General features: G+C 45.1%; 1 protein-coding gene across 2 annotated transcripts in view; it reads right to left on the bottom strand.

Moving 5' to 3' along the window:
* The window catches only part of EXOC4 (exocyst complex component 4), an 858,640-nt gene that overhangs the window by 737,635 nt on the left and 108,290 nt on the right, over positions 1-12,715 (bottom strand). For both annotated transcript variants that reach the window (XM_004608252.3, XM_055133914.1), the window contains exon 6: positions 3,339-3,582. In XM_004608252.3, the coding sequence (XP_004608309.1) occupies positions 3,339-3,582 (244 nt within the window). The remainder of the gene's footprint in view (positions 1-3,338; positions 3,583-12,715) is intronic.

Genomic DNA, 12,715 nt, shown 5'->3' with positions numbered 1-12,715 from the left:
AGCAGCGTGTGCCGTTCCCCATCCCCAACATAAACACAGGCCAAAATAATGAAGCTTAAAAGATGGGAAAGAATCCGTGTGGCGGGCTCATTCCTCCAAGAGAAACACTCATCGACTCCCGGGGCGGCAAGCACGCTGCAGTTCTACCGTGAGTGACGCCATTCTGATGCCACACCCTAATTCAGGAAGGGGCCTCAAGGATGCCACTGGAAGAAGTCCACATCCTTTGAGAGACATACTGTGTTTAAGGGTGGCATAACAAAATCTGAAGTCAAGGTATTGATCCTCGTGTGCGTGCCCCTTCATTTTATTTCCAATACATACCACAGACATGTGATTTCCCTAGGAAAGTTCAGTGGATTCATCCTGAGACCAGCTGTAACAGGGCAAAGAGCAAACCAGAACTTTGGAGTGTTCGTTAGTGAGGAGTCAAGAGGTCCTTGAGGAAATCTGGGCATCGGCAAAGAAAAGAAAAAAGCAGAGTTCTATTCAGAACTGTCTGCCGGCTTTCTTCAGTCACGAGGCTGGCGATCAAAGAACATGAAGCTGAGGAAGGAATGAGCAGGAACAAGAGCGTCTTCACAGGCTCCTGCACGTACACAGCAGTTCTCGCCTCTGCTCGTCTACTGAGCACTGACTGCAAGAACCCCTCTTCCCAAGCAGGTGCCGCTAGAAGGCAGGTATTATTTCTTTCATATTATAAAACTGACACAGAGTCTCTTGCCCCCGCGCCTGGCTGTCTTCACGGGGGCTCCTCGGAGAAGGGCGGGTTGAGTTTTCCTCCCTGCCCTGAGCAGAGCCCCGGCAGCTGGAGACCTCCGGAACCCAACCACAGCCATGCTCAAGGCCCCTCTCCATATGTCTGGATGAGCCTCACACATGAAGGAACCGGCTGAGGAATGCAGGTGTGTGCAAATCTCCAAACCTGCTCTGATCGGGACTGGGCCTCCTCCACCCAGACCCCCCATTTTCCAGCAGCTTGGCAGCCACACCCACAAACTGCCCCTGGCGCCATATAAATCCACCAATGGCCAAGATCCAGAGACTATAAAACAACGCTCCCGAAAGTGACCTCTTATGGCCTAATTCTCCCTCTAAGAGAACCTGGCATGGTACGGAGAGCATCCTGCCCGCACAGCAGAGCCTGTCAAGCTCTCCATGGCGTATTTGATATAACAAATACAGTAACAACAATGGGTCTCATTTCCCTGACCCTGAAAGAGCCTCCAATGCGGCATCGCTGGGAAGAACGAGTCAAGTGAGGCTGCTAAAATCTCAGGGCTAGGACGAATGGAGACGTTACTGGCACCCGCTCGAGAAAACTGATGATCAACGGGATGATAGTGATAGTGATAAAACTGGCAGTCAAGAGATAAGCCCACTCGACCCTGACTAACACCCATGCTTGGGCCAGAGAGCTGACTCAGTGGTAGGGCACATACCAGGGTCCACTCCCGGGCACCACACACGCATAATTGAAATCATAAGTGCCAAACTCATCAAAATCCGCACCCTGCAGTACTCAGTGCCAAGGTAGGGGGGGGACGCTCCATCATTCATTCTCAATAACATAAGGGAATTGATATTTGAAGAGCTTAAAGGCATAATCAATGCTTTCTGGATACATAAAAGTTTTATGCCCTAATGTATAGTTTGGCAAATACGCTCTCCCAAGTGTCTGATGATAGCAGAATTATAAGGACCAACTCAGGTCTCCCTCCCTTGGGAAAGAAGACTTGGGCTATTCAAATTGAATAGCTATAAAAATTCCTGAGACTGATTTGCCTGCTAGCAGATATCAAAAAAATCAAAGAGAAAAATAAATGATCAGAGGAAGGCCATGGACTTCCACCAGCTCCAAAAGCAGCAACTACTTATGTGGCCTTAACCAAAACCCCTCAGCTCAGGCTGCCTGACTGTGGATTCCAGACACAGGCACAACAGTGCAAGGGTTCCAGTTCAAGCCTTGCGAGAACCCGAGTTTGGGCCCGAGCACGGCACGGTTCTCTAAGCTTCATCGGGAAAAGCCCTGGAGGCCTGTGAGCAACACCAGGGCGGCCTGGGAGGGACTGAGCAGACCCACATCCTCAGTGCGGACCCACAGGGCGCAGGGAGCTGAGAACAGTCAGAAGGGGCCCCAGAGAAGGTCACTAAAATAAATAGCTGGAAATGATCATGCTGGACAAGGACTGAGTGTAAAAGTAGGTAAAGGGATACATATGATAATCTTTCAGTATCTGTATTGCAAACCATAATGGCCAAAAGGAGAGGGGGGGAAGGGAGGAGAGAGCGAGAGCGAGAGAGAGAGAGAGAGAGAGAGAGAGAGAGAGAGAGAGAGAGAGAGAGAAGAGAGAGAGAGAGAGAGCACCTGCCATAGAGGCAGGGTGGGGGTGGGGGTAGGAGACGATGGGAGGGAAACTTGAAACACTGGTGCTGGGAAATGTACACTGGTGGAGGGATGGGTGTTAGAACACCGTATGACTGAAACCCAATCCTGAACAACTTTGTAAGGGTCTATATCACAGTGATTCCATAAAAATAATCTAGAGAAAGGAAGAAAGGAAGAAAGGAAGAAAGAAAGAAAGAAAGAAAGAAAGAAAGAAAGAAAGAAAGAAAGAAAGAAAGAAAGAAAGAAAGAAAGAAAGGAAGAATTGAATTATATTCAGTAGTTTTATTTTGGTATGTATATATTACTGTTTTGAAATATAACTGCTTATTATGTTAGTTTAATTTGTTATATATATCATATACGTGTTATTTTGTAGTATTTTTAATATAGAAAAAGGTGCAATTATGCAATCAAGTATTTAAAAATAAATATTACAGATTAAAAAAAAGTCACTAAAAGGAAATATGGATGCTAAATGTTGCCAGTATTTTAACCATGTTGTCACAACTACAATAATTAGACTAGTAAACAAATAAAATGTGGATACTGGGAAGTAGCTCTCTGGTTTGTAGTGAGAATTAAATGGAAAAGAAAAAAACAGGCATAAATTGCCTCGAGTACTTAATACTCAGTTAACAATTCAATATCATTGCTCTGTGTTTTCACCTGACTATGGACTTTATAACTTCTCCAGTACATCGAAAATCAGACAGATGAATCATGCCTGTTCCCACTGCTTCCACAAACCCGTCTGTAGGGGCTATGGTGCCCCAAGTTCAAGAAGTGCCAGCAACAACCCTTCAGCACGGAGATAGGAGTAAGCCCTCGGCAGCACTGGTTGTGGCTCCAAAACCAAAAGAAGAGAAGGGGAGGGGAGGGGAGGGGAGGGGAGGGGAGGGGAGGGGAGGGGAGGGAAGAGATCACCAAGACCAGACACCAGCCCACTCACCGCGGCTGGTTCTCTGATGTGAGGTTCTCTCCCCTCTGGTAGCCGCTGTCTGCCACCTGGGTGGTCGACCTCTTCACAATCTGCTTCAGCTCCTGCTCGAGGCGCTCCTTGATGGCCTTCACGGTCTCGGGGATCTTCTTGAGCTTGGCCAGCCCCTTGGTGAGGATGCCCATGAAGAGGGTGCTATTCTCCTCGGGGTCCAGTTCCGAATCCTCCTTGATGTCCTGCAGGTTTACCTCCCGCGCTATTTTAGGGAAAGAAACAGAGACAGATTTCATTACAGAATTCAAGGCAGGACGGGTCGAAGAAATAGGATAACTGCTTGGATGATTCCTGCAAGGAACCGGAGAACATCTGTCGAGTGAATCTGCAGTTAGGCGATAGCACAGCAGTTGGGCGTTCGCCTTTCACGCAGCTGACCCGGGTTCAATTCCTCCGCCCCTCTCGGAGAGCCCGGCAAGCTACCGAGAGTACCGAGCCCGCGCGGCAGAGCCTGACAAGCTACCCGTGCGTATTGGATATGCCAAAAACAGTAACAATAAGTCTCTCAATGAGAGACATTACTGGTGCCCGCTCGAACAAATCAATGAGCAGCGGGATGACAGTGACAGTGAACCATCTAAGAGCCATCCAGGAACAGCTATAGCCCCCAAACCGGGTCCATCCATTTGTAAAAATAAAAAGCAAAAGCAATATAATCCTAAGAAGCAAACTCCACCAGATGTTTTTCATAAACTACTACATCCACAGCGATCAAGTTGCTTTCGGAATTCGCTGTTTATGAAAATGTCATCCTGTGTGCTGTAGGAAATTCCTAAAGAGCTAGATCCCAGCTTCAAGTTCGATGAGCATCAGAGGAGGTGAGCAGCTGGGTAACGCAAATCATAAATATTCACAGGAAAGAGCAGAAGCTAGAGCTCTGACAAATATCGAAAGGGACAAAAACTGTGTGTAAAGTGAGAGAACACCTTTAGGAAAAAGAGTAATAGTATATTCCGTAAATACTGTGAAACAACCTTCTAGGCCGGGGACAGTGCTCCCAGGGCTGACGCATGTACTGTGTATGCAGGAGGCCCAAGTTCCAACTCCGGCACCACGTGGTCCCCAAGTACCAACAAAAGTGACTCCCAAAGTACAATAAAAAAAAAAAATTTATTTTCAAGCCACTGTTGAGGTTGCTTAATCTGAACCCCAGACCAGACAGTTTGGTTTTGTTTGGGTCTTTTATTTTTTTCCATCCGGTGTCACACCCAGCAATGCTCAGGGGTTACTCCTGGCTCCGCTACTCCTGGCAGGCTTGGGAAAGCCTTTGATGAGGTGCCAGAAATCAATCCCAAGTCAGTCTCCTACAAGGGCTGTGTCCGAGCCACTGGACTAGCTCTCTGGCCCCCACACCATACAGTCTGGATGGAAGCTGTAGTCTGGACTGGTTAAAGAAACTCTGGTACATCTACACCATGGAATACTATGCGGCTGTTAGGAGAGGTGAAGTCATGAAATTTGCTTATAAGTGGATGGACACGGAGAGGATCATGCTAAGTGAAATGAGTCATAGAAGGACTGCACTCATTTGTGGAATATAAAATAACATAAAATGAGACTGACACCCAAGGACAGTAGACACAAGGGCCAGGAAGATTGCCCCATAGTCGGAAGCCTGTCTCATGAGCTGGTACAGCTGGAAGAGAGAGGGGAATCACTAAGACAATGATGGACGGAGGAACTGTTCGAGATGGGAGATGTGTGCTGAAAGTAGATAAAGGACCAATGTGATAACCTCTCAGTATCTGTATTGCAAACCATAATGCCCAAAAGTAGAGAGAGAATATGGGGGAAATTGTCTGCCATAGAGGCAGAGGGAGGGTTGGAAGGGGGAGGGGAGTTTACTGGGGACAATGGTGGTGGGGAATGTGCACTGGTGAAGTGATGGGTGTTTGATCACTGTATGACTGAAACTCAAGCATGAAAACTTTGTAACTGTATCTCACAGTAAAAAAAAAGAAAAAAAAGCACAAAAAAGTTCTATCTCCCTCAAAATAAATAAATAAATATTAAAAAGAAAGTTGTAATCTGATGATGTGCAGAGACTATGACTTAAAGTTACTTTTGAGAAAATTTCCATAGTTCATCAGACTTCTCTTCAGTATATATATATATATATATATATATATATATTTGGGGAGAGGGGGAGGGTGTGGGTCACATGCAGCAATGCTCAGGGGTTCTGCTGGCTCTGCACTCAGGAATCACTCCTGAAAGTGCTCAAGGGATGACAGGGGAAGCCAGAGACCGAACCTGGGTGGACCACATGCAAGGCAAACACCCTCCCCACTGAACTATCACTCTGACCCCAGTAGATCATTATTTTTAAAAGAATCTGATCCTTTTTACAAGTCATGTCTGTCCCCTCAAAATGGTATGCATATATTTACATATATACACATATATGTGTGTATACACATACATATATGTATATATGTGTATGTATGTGTGTGAGAGAGAGGGAGAAAGAGAGAGAGGGAGAAACTATCATACAGACTTCAGCGGTTTATTGTCAGCAAAGGAACTACAGATTAGGGAGCCAGAGAGAGAGTTCAAAAGGCTACGTGCACAATTATAATTTTCCACATGGTGATTCAGTAAAATCAAGATGGGAAGTATACTGGGTTTTTTTCTTTTTGGTGGTGGAATATGTGAAGGGATGGTCGTTTCAGCATTGTATAACTGAGACTTAAGCCTGAAAGCATTGCAATTTTCCACATGGTGATTCAATTAAATAAAATTAAATTAAATTAAAAAAAGGCTCCAAAGCACAGGTTCAATCCCAACACACCACTCGCTGGTTCCTTGAGCAACACCCCTGAAAGTGATCCGTTGAACACAGAGTTGGGAATAACCACAGAAAATGACAAGATGTGAAACAAAAAAGTTTTTTCAAAGAATAACAGGTTAAGACTTCTGGCCTAAAACTGAATCTCTCATTTGTGAAAGGTTAGATGAAGACCAAAGCCAAAGGGATGATCAGTTTAAAGATGCACCGTAACAACCAACAGCTTCCCCGTCCTCCCCTCTGGCTACTCCTCAAAGCAGCCAGAATGTTCTATTTAATGGGAGATTCTGAACGAGTATGGACACTCTTCCAAGTAGACCAATTCAACTACAGCAGTTGTCTAGCACCACTGGGAGGTACTGAAATCTATTTATTTAGGGAAGAATGAAAGTGTCCTGGTACAGAATTACTGTAATGTCCGTTACGAAACAGCTCCTTGACTCTCCTCTGAAATGACAGGTAGGCTAGTCTCAATCACCTTTGGTGTCTGACTGCCAATTCATAAACCACACTGAACTACAAACCAAAGGCACATAATGACATCACAATATAATTATCTCCACAACTCTGTTCTGCTTTTATCTTAGATCCTAAAGACCATGAAAACCCGTAGGAATGAGAAATACAAAAATGGCCATGGTATTACGCCTTCCTTTGCAATGTACAGGAGTTTGGATGATATGTATGGTCATTTAAAAATGTGAAGGTAGGGGCTGGAGAGATAGCACATCGGGGAGGGCGTTTGCCTTGCACGCGGCCGACCCGGGTTCAAATCCCAGCATCCCATATGGTCCCCTGAGCATGGCCAGGGGTGATTCCTGAGTGCAGAGCCAGAAGTAACCCCTGTGCATTGCCAGGTGTGACCCAAAAAGCAAAAAAAAAAAAAAAAAAAAAAAAAAAATGTGAAGGTAAACCTAGAGCAGAACCAAGAAACCATCAGCTTCTAGAGATACGATCATTCTGCGGGTTGAGGAAAAAAAAAGTCATTATTTCCAAATGTGACATTCCAAGGACAGACATTCCAGTTACAGGTTTTGTTTTAAACAATAAGTAAGAGATCGCAGGCCACTGAATTACTCCATCCCAACAGGAAGAAGAGTCAAGTACCGAGCTACCGAGAACACAGCTCACACCAGCAGGTTAGAGAGGAAAATAAAGCAAAACCAAACCTTCAGGTGGAGGTAAGAGGGAGTAGAAATGGGTAACAGACATTTTGCTGGGATGAAGAGTTCCACTAAAAAGCCACAAGTTAGGAATGTGTTCACATGCACCCGGGCCGGCTGAACGTCACTGCTGCCACAAGAATAATTGTTGATGAGGTGAGTGTAGTTTAAATCAATGAGCCCCGAGATGATGTGGCATAGAGTTCTTTATGCGCACACTAATATGATGGATTGCCTATTAAAGAAATAACAAGTAAGCAAGGTATGAGTAATAAAATGCCACAGCCCTGAATGGCACATTTGTCTGGAACCTTATCTTTCTGTTTGTCTTCTGAAATCTCCTAGAGCATAAACACTGAACAGATCCAATATTAATTAATTTATATTATCTATTTCACTTACATCAGCCGAAAATTGAAAGGCAATTTAGGAGGATAATATAATCAACCATAAAGACTAGCCTAATAATCACGAAAACCCTGTGAGGGTCAGATAGAATTATTGGGCTTTATGGGAAAAGCTTTTTACAAAAATAATAATAATAATAATAATTTAACTGAAGTTCAACAGGCCTCACGCCACAATTACAACAAAATGCACAAAATGCCAAACTACTAATCCCCAAATCATTACTTTGTGTGTTATAACATATTTACTATGTTATATATAGCATGTACTCAGTGTGTAGGTTTTAGAACACTTCAAAATTAGAAATCCTGGGGTTGGAGCATAGTACAGTGTTTGCCTTGCACACGGCCAACCTGGGTTCAATCTTGGCATCCGATGTGGTACCCAAAGCCCACCAGGAGTGCTCCCTGAATGCAGAGCCAGGAGTCAGCCCTGAGCATTGCCAGCTGTGGGGGAAAAAAAAAAAAAAAAGAAATCTTTTATTCCCTTTCCCAAATCATAATCTTTTGCATATTTTGCCTGAAGGATCTTATCAAGTATGGATTTTTTAAATCTGATTTTGAAGATTCTCACCAACTAAGAGCTAAATATTAGAAGACTTTCATGTCCTTTGAGCAATTATTTCTATTAATATCTTATAGGCTCAAAAAGATATTATATTACAAAAAGAGAGGGGGTGTCTATAGGTACAGGTATATAAGCCTGGGTGAATATAAATAATGTCTGGATAAGATTAAGAATGAAAGAAAGGTTTAACTAAAATCCTCTTTTTTTCCACCAACTAAGATACTTACGACTCATGAAAGGATTACCTAGATGATATCTAAGGACCTTTCAATTCTACAATTTCATGATTCTATTAACCATTAAATCTATCCACCTCTGGTTTCAGAGACTATATATAGCTAATTATATACACCTATAGGACAGATAGTCCATTTTAAAAGTAAACAAGGTGAATATTCCACATATGCAGCAAAATATTCTATTCAAGAAAATTACATTTTAATAATCTTACCTCCTGGTGAGTACAGAAAGAAATCTAAACACGTGCATGTTATTTTCTTTGCTCAGTATCATGGTATGAAAAGAGCAAGACCACATGCCATGCCTTTACATATGTTTTCCAACTAAAGAAAAAATGATTCTCAAAATAAATTTTTTGTTAAATAAAGCATATCATTCATCACTTGTCTATTCGTGTTGATCACAATGTAAGAGATAACTGCAGTGTTTACTATTAAAAACTTTGGGGGTTGGAGCAATAGTACAGCAGGGAAGCCAACCCTGGTTCAAACCCCAGCACGCATACGGTCCCCTGAGCATCACTAGGAGTGATTCCTGAGCGCAGAGCCAGGAATAATCCCTGAGTATTACCAGATGTGGCCCAAAAACTTCCCCCAATAAATTAATAAATAAATAAAATTCTGGTAGATGACATTTCTTCAACTGCACACAGGACCCAAAGTAAATTTCATACACAGAGAGGTAGGTATAGATAGACCATTCCATCTTATGGGACTTAATTTACAGCCTGCATTCAACCACACTACCCTCTACAGAATAGAATATCTACCTGGATTTAACATTTTTTTAAAAAAAAAGACCTCAAAAAATGACCAAGACTAATTTAATTAGACCACAAAAGTATCAAGAAAATGACATATCTGCAATGCTGGCCCATGCCTGGACAGAAGCCAGATATGAAAAATAAGCAGCAGTTGACCACTTACATATGATCACAAACTGGCACTATGAATTCCATACTTCAGGTATACAAGCTGTGCAAAATACAACTCCACATACTACACGTATAAATGTGAAGTAAAATGTAAGTTAAGCTGTTCAAGAAGGAAAAAGGCCTGGCTCAAGCATGAGAACGTCATCTGCCATGCAGAAAGGCAAATAATAACCTGTGGGTGGAGACACCGAGGGAGGCAGGATCTGGCCTCCACGGGGTCAATGAGCTTTAAAAAACCGAGCAAGAAAACCCTCCACTCCAGACAGCAAACACAAGACCAAGTGAAGCCTGAGAACTCGGCTATTCAGCTCCTGGCCTCACCCGAGCGCTATCCTGCACTCGGGTCCCAGCGGAAGCACGTGGTCATTCACTTCTCTTAAATACATTTAGCCAATAAAAAAAATGACCTCAAACCTCTTTTGTTCTAATTACAGGGCCCATTACTGAGCCCCCTGGCACAGACAGAGGAAGACAGGGCTGGGGCCCGGGTGGCCTCTGGGGGGACAGAATCTTGATTGGGGTCTTTCAGATATTTTAACTAACTGCCCCTGGAGTGTGGATCTCTGATGAAGGTACTTGAAAAATGTTAACTAAGCACTCCTAAGGTGCAGATTAAATTATCATACAGGAAACCGCACACAATATAACACCCCGCTCCTGAAAGGAAAGTGCCAGAGGCGGTTGTCAAGGGGTGCGGGGTGCTGTCTGTCATTTATATGAAACTAGGAGTCTTCACAGCCTCTGCAGAGGGGCGTTTCAGCCGAGAGGGGTAGACGAATCCGACACACCTAGCAGGGGAGGAAAGGAGCACTGGTCCAGCCGTAAGTGAAAGTAGGCAAGGTGGGGAGATGACGGTGTACTGGCTGGGGGAAAGGCAAAACGGATGGTTCCCTGCTGAAAAAAAAAAAAAAAAAAAGGCTCTACTCTCTCCGGAAACGGCTGCTCTTGGAACAGCATCAAAGGAGCATCATCTCATTGAGAACAAGGAAGAAGCACCGTTGAAGGTCCACGTGGAGAAGAGGCTACCAGAACGGCCACAGGGATGAGAGAAGGAGCAGGAGGGCAGGAGGAAGCTGGTGAATACCAACAACCGCTAAAATGTGGGCGGCTGCCTGCCCCAGGAAATAAGGTACATGCGGGTAGTGCCAACCGCCAGGGGAGGGAGCGGGATTCTGCAGGAGGTGAGGTTCAGGCAAGCTGAGGTCTGAGCACGTCTCCACCACACGATGGGTGCTCTCCACCACACGATGGGTGCTCTCCCCCACATCATCGGGTCCCGCTGGGCCACCATGGCTTCACCTGTATAGTGGCCGTAGAATTCACGGTGCCTATGGCAAATGGTCCTGCGCCATCAAATCCCACAGCAGGTCTCCATGAAGTTCAGGAATGCACTTGCCAGAGATGAGTCAGGAAGGGAGGGACAGACACAGAATGATTGCACTCATGTGTGGAATATGCACTGTAGCACTTGTCATCCCACTGTTCATCGATTTTGCTCGAGCGGGCACCAGTAACGTCTCCATTGTGAGACTTATTGTTACTATTTTTGGCATATAGAATATGCCACGGGTAGCTTGCCAGGCTCTGCCGAGCAGGCAAGATGCTATCGGTAGCTTACCGGGCTCTCCGAGAGGGACGGAGGAATCGAACCTGGGTCAGCCGTGTGCAAGGCAAACACCCTGCCCGCAGTGCTATCGCTCCAGTCCTTATGGAATATAAAGTAACACAATAGGAGACTAACACCCAAGGATAGTAGAGGTAAGGGCCAGGAGGATTGCCCCACGGCTTGGAGGCCGATCTCATGCACTGGGGGAAAAGGTAGCTGGGATGGAGAAAGGAGCACTAAGTAAATGATGGTTGGAGGGCTCATTTGGGATAGTAGATGTGTGCTGAAAGTAGAGTATGGACTAAACATAATTGCCGCTTGATACCTGTATTGCAAACCATTAACACCCAAAACGACAGAAAGTAAGAGGGAATGAGCCTGCCACAGAGGCAGGGGGTCAGAAGGGCGGAGGGATACTGGGAACACGGGTAGTGGAGAATGGGCACTGGTGGAGGGATGGGTAGTGAACACTGACTAAAATGCAATCATGAACGTTTCTAAGTCTGTAATTGTATGTCACGGTGATTCATTAAAATTTAGGGGAGAAAAAAAAAAAGAATACACTTCCCAAATTCCTGGGCTTCCAGATACCCAACTGTGGAAGTCAGAGGCTGAGAATTCCTGCCTCTGAATATATGCGCCCCACCCCCACCCACACATACACATACACACACGTACACGTACACACACACACACACACACAAACACACACACACACATACACACACACGTACACACTGTAAGACAAGGAGGATTAACAAAAAAGATAAAGAGAATTACAAATCATGCCTCGAGAAAACTTGAGGGGAGAAATCAGCCCCAAATTCAAACTAACTGTCCACGGGCCCCGCACGCTGCAGCTCTGCCACGTGCTCGGCTGCAGTGCAGGGCCAGGGGAAAGCGGGACGAGGCGAGCAGGGAGGCGGCCACGCGCTCAGGATCTAAGACCACCCCTAGAAAGACAACATCTTACCCGAAGTTTCCAAACACTGAAAACTATGCGAAGGGCTCTGAGCGTGGACTAGAGGGAAGAGATTTCAAAGCAGTTACCATCTGAAGCAGCCGTGTTGGAGACACGATGTTTCCGGGGCAGAAACAAGACCAAAAGTAAAAATAAAAAATAAAAACAATAAAAATAAAAAGGAACAAGAGAACTGCCCTTGGCTATTGGCTGGTGAAGGGAGAAAGAAGCAAGAAGGAACATTCAGTATCCCACCGGAGAAGCAAAGTTCAGAAAACAATCTTCCTTCGCCCCCAACGCAGAGAAGAGCTCCACGGAGGCACCCAGATGTCGCTCTGCCAACAGAAGAGGGAGCCAGGGAGCTAGCAATGCTGTGGAACACGCCGGTCCCCAGAAAGGAAGCAAGGGAAAATGAACAGTCACAAAGAGGAATAAAAGGAGGGGTGAGCGGGACAGACACAGAAGGACTGCACTCATTTGTGGAGTGTAAAATAACATAACCCAAGACCGACACCCAAGGACAGCAGATAGAAGGGTCAGGAAGACTGCCCCATAGCTGGAAGCCTGCCTCACGAGCGGGCGGGGAGAGGATAGCTGGGATAGAGAAGGGATCACTGGGAAAACGATGGTTGGAGGAATCGGTCGGGATGGGAGATGCATGCCGAAAG

The sequence above is a fragment of the Sorex araneus genome, chromosome 1, assembly GCF_027595985.1.
Source record: "Sorex araneus isolate mSorAra2 chromosome 1, mSorAra2.pri, whole genome shotgun sequence".
Taxonomy (NCBI): domain Eukaryota; kingdom Metazoa; phylum Chordata; class Mammalia; order Eulipotyphla; family Soricidae; genus Sorex; species Sorex araneus.
This window is presented reverse-complemented; position numbering and strand designations above follow the sequence as displayed.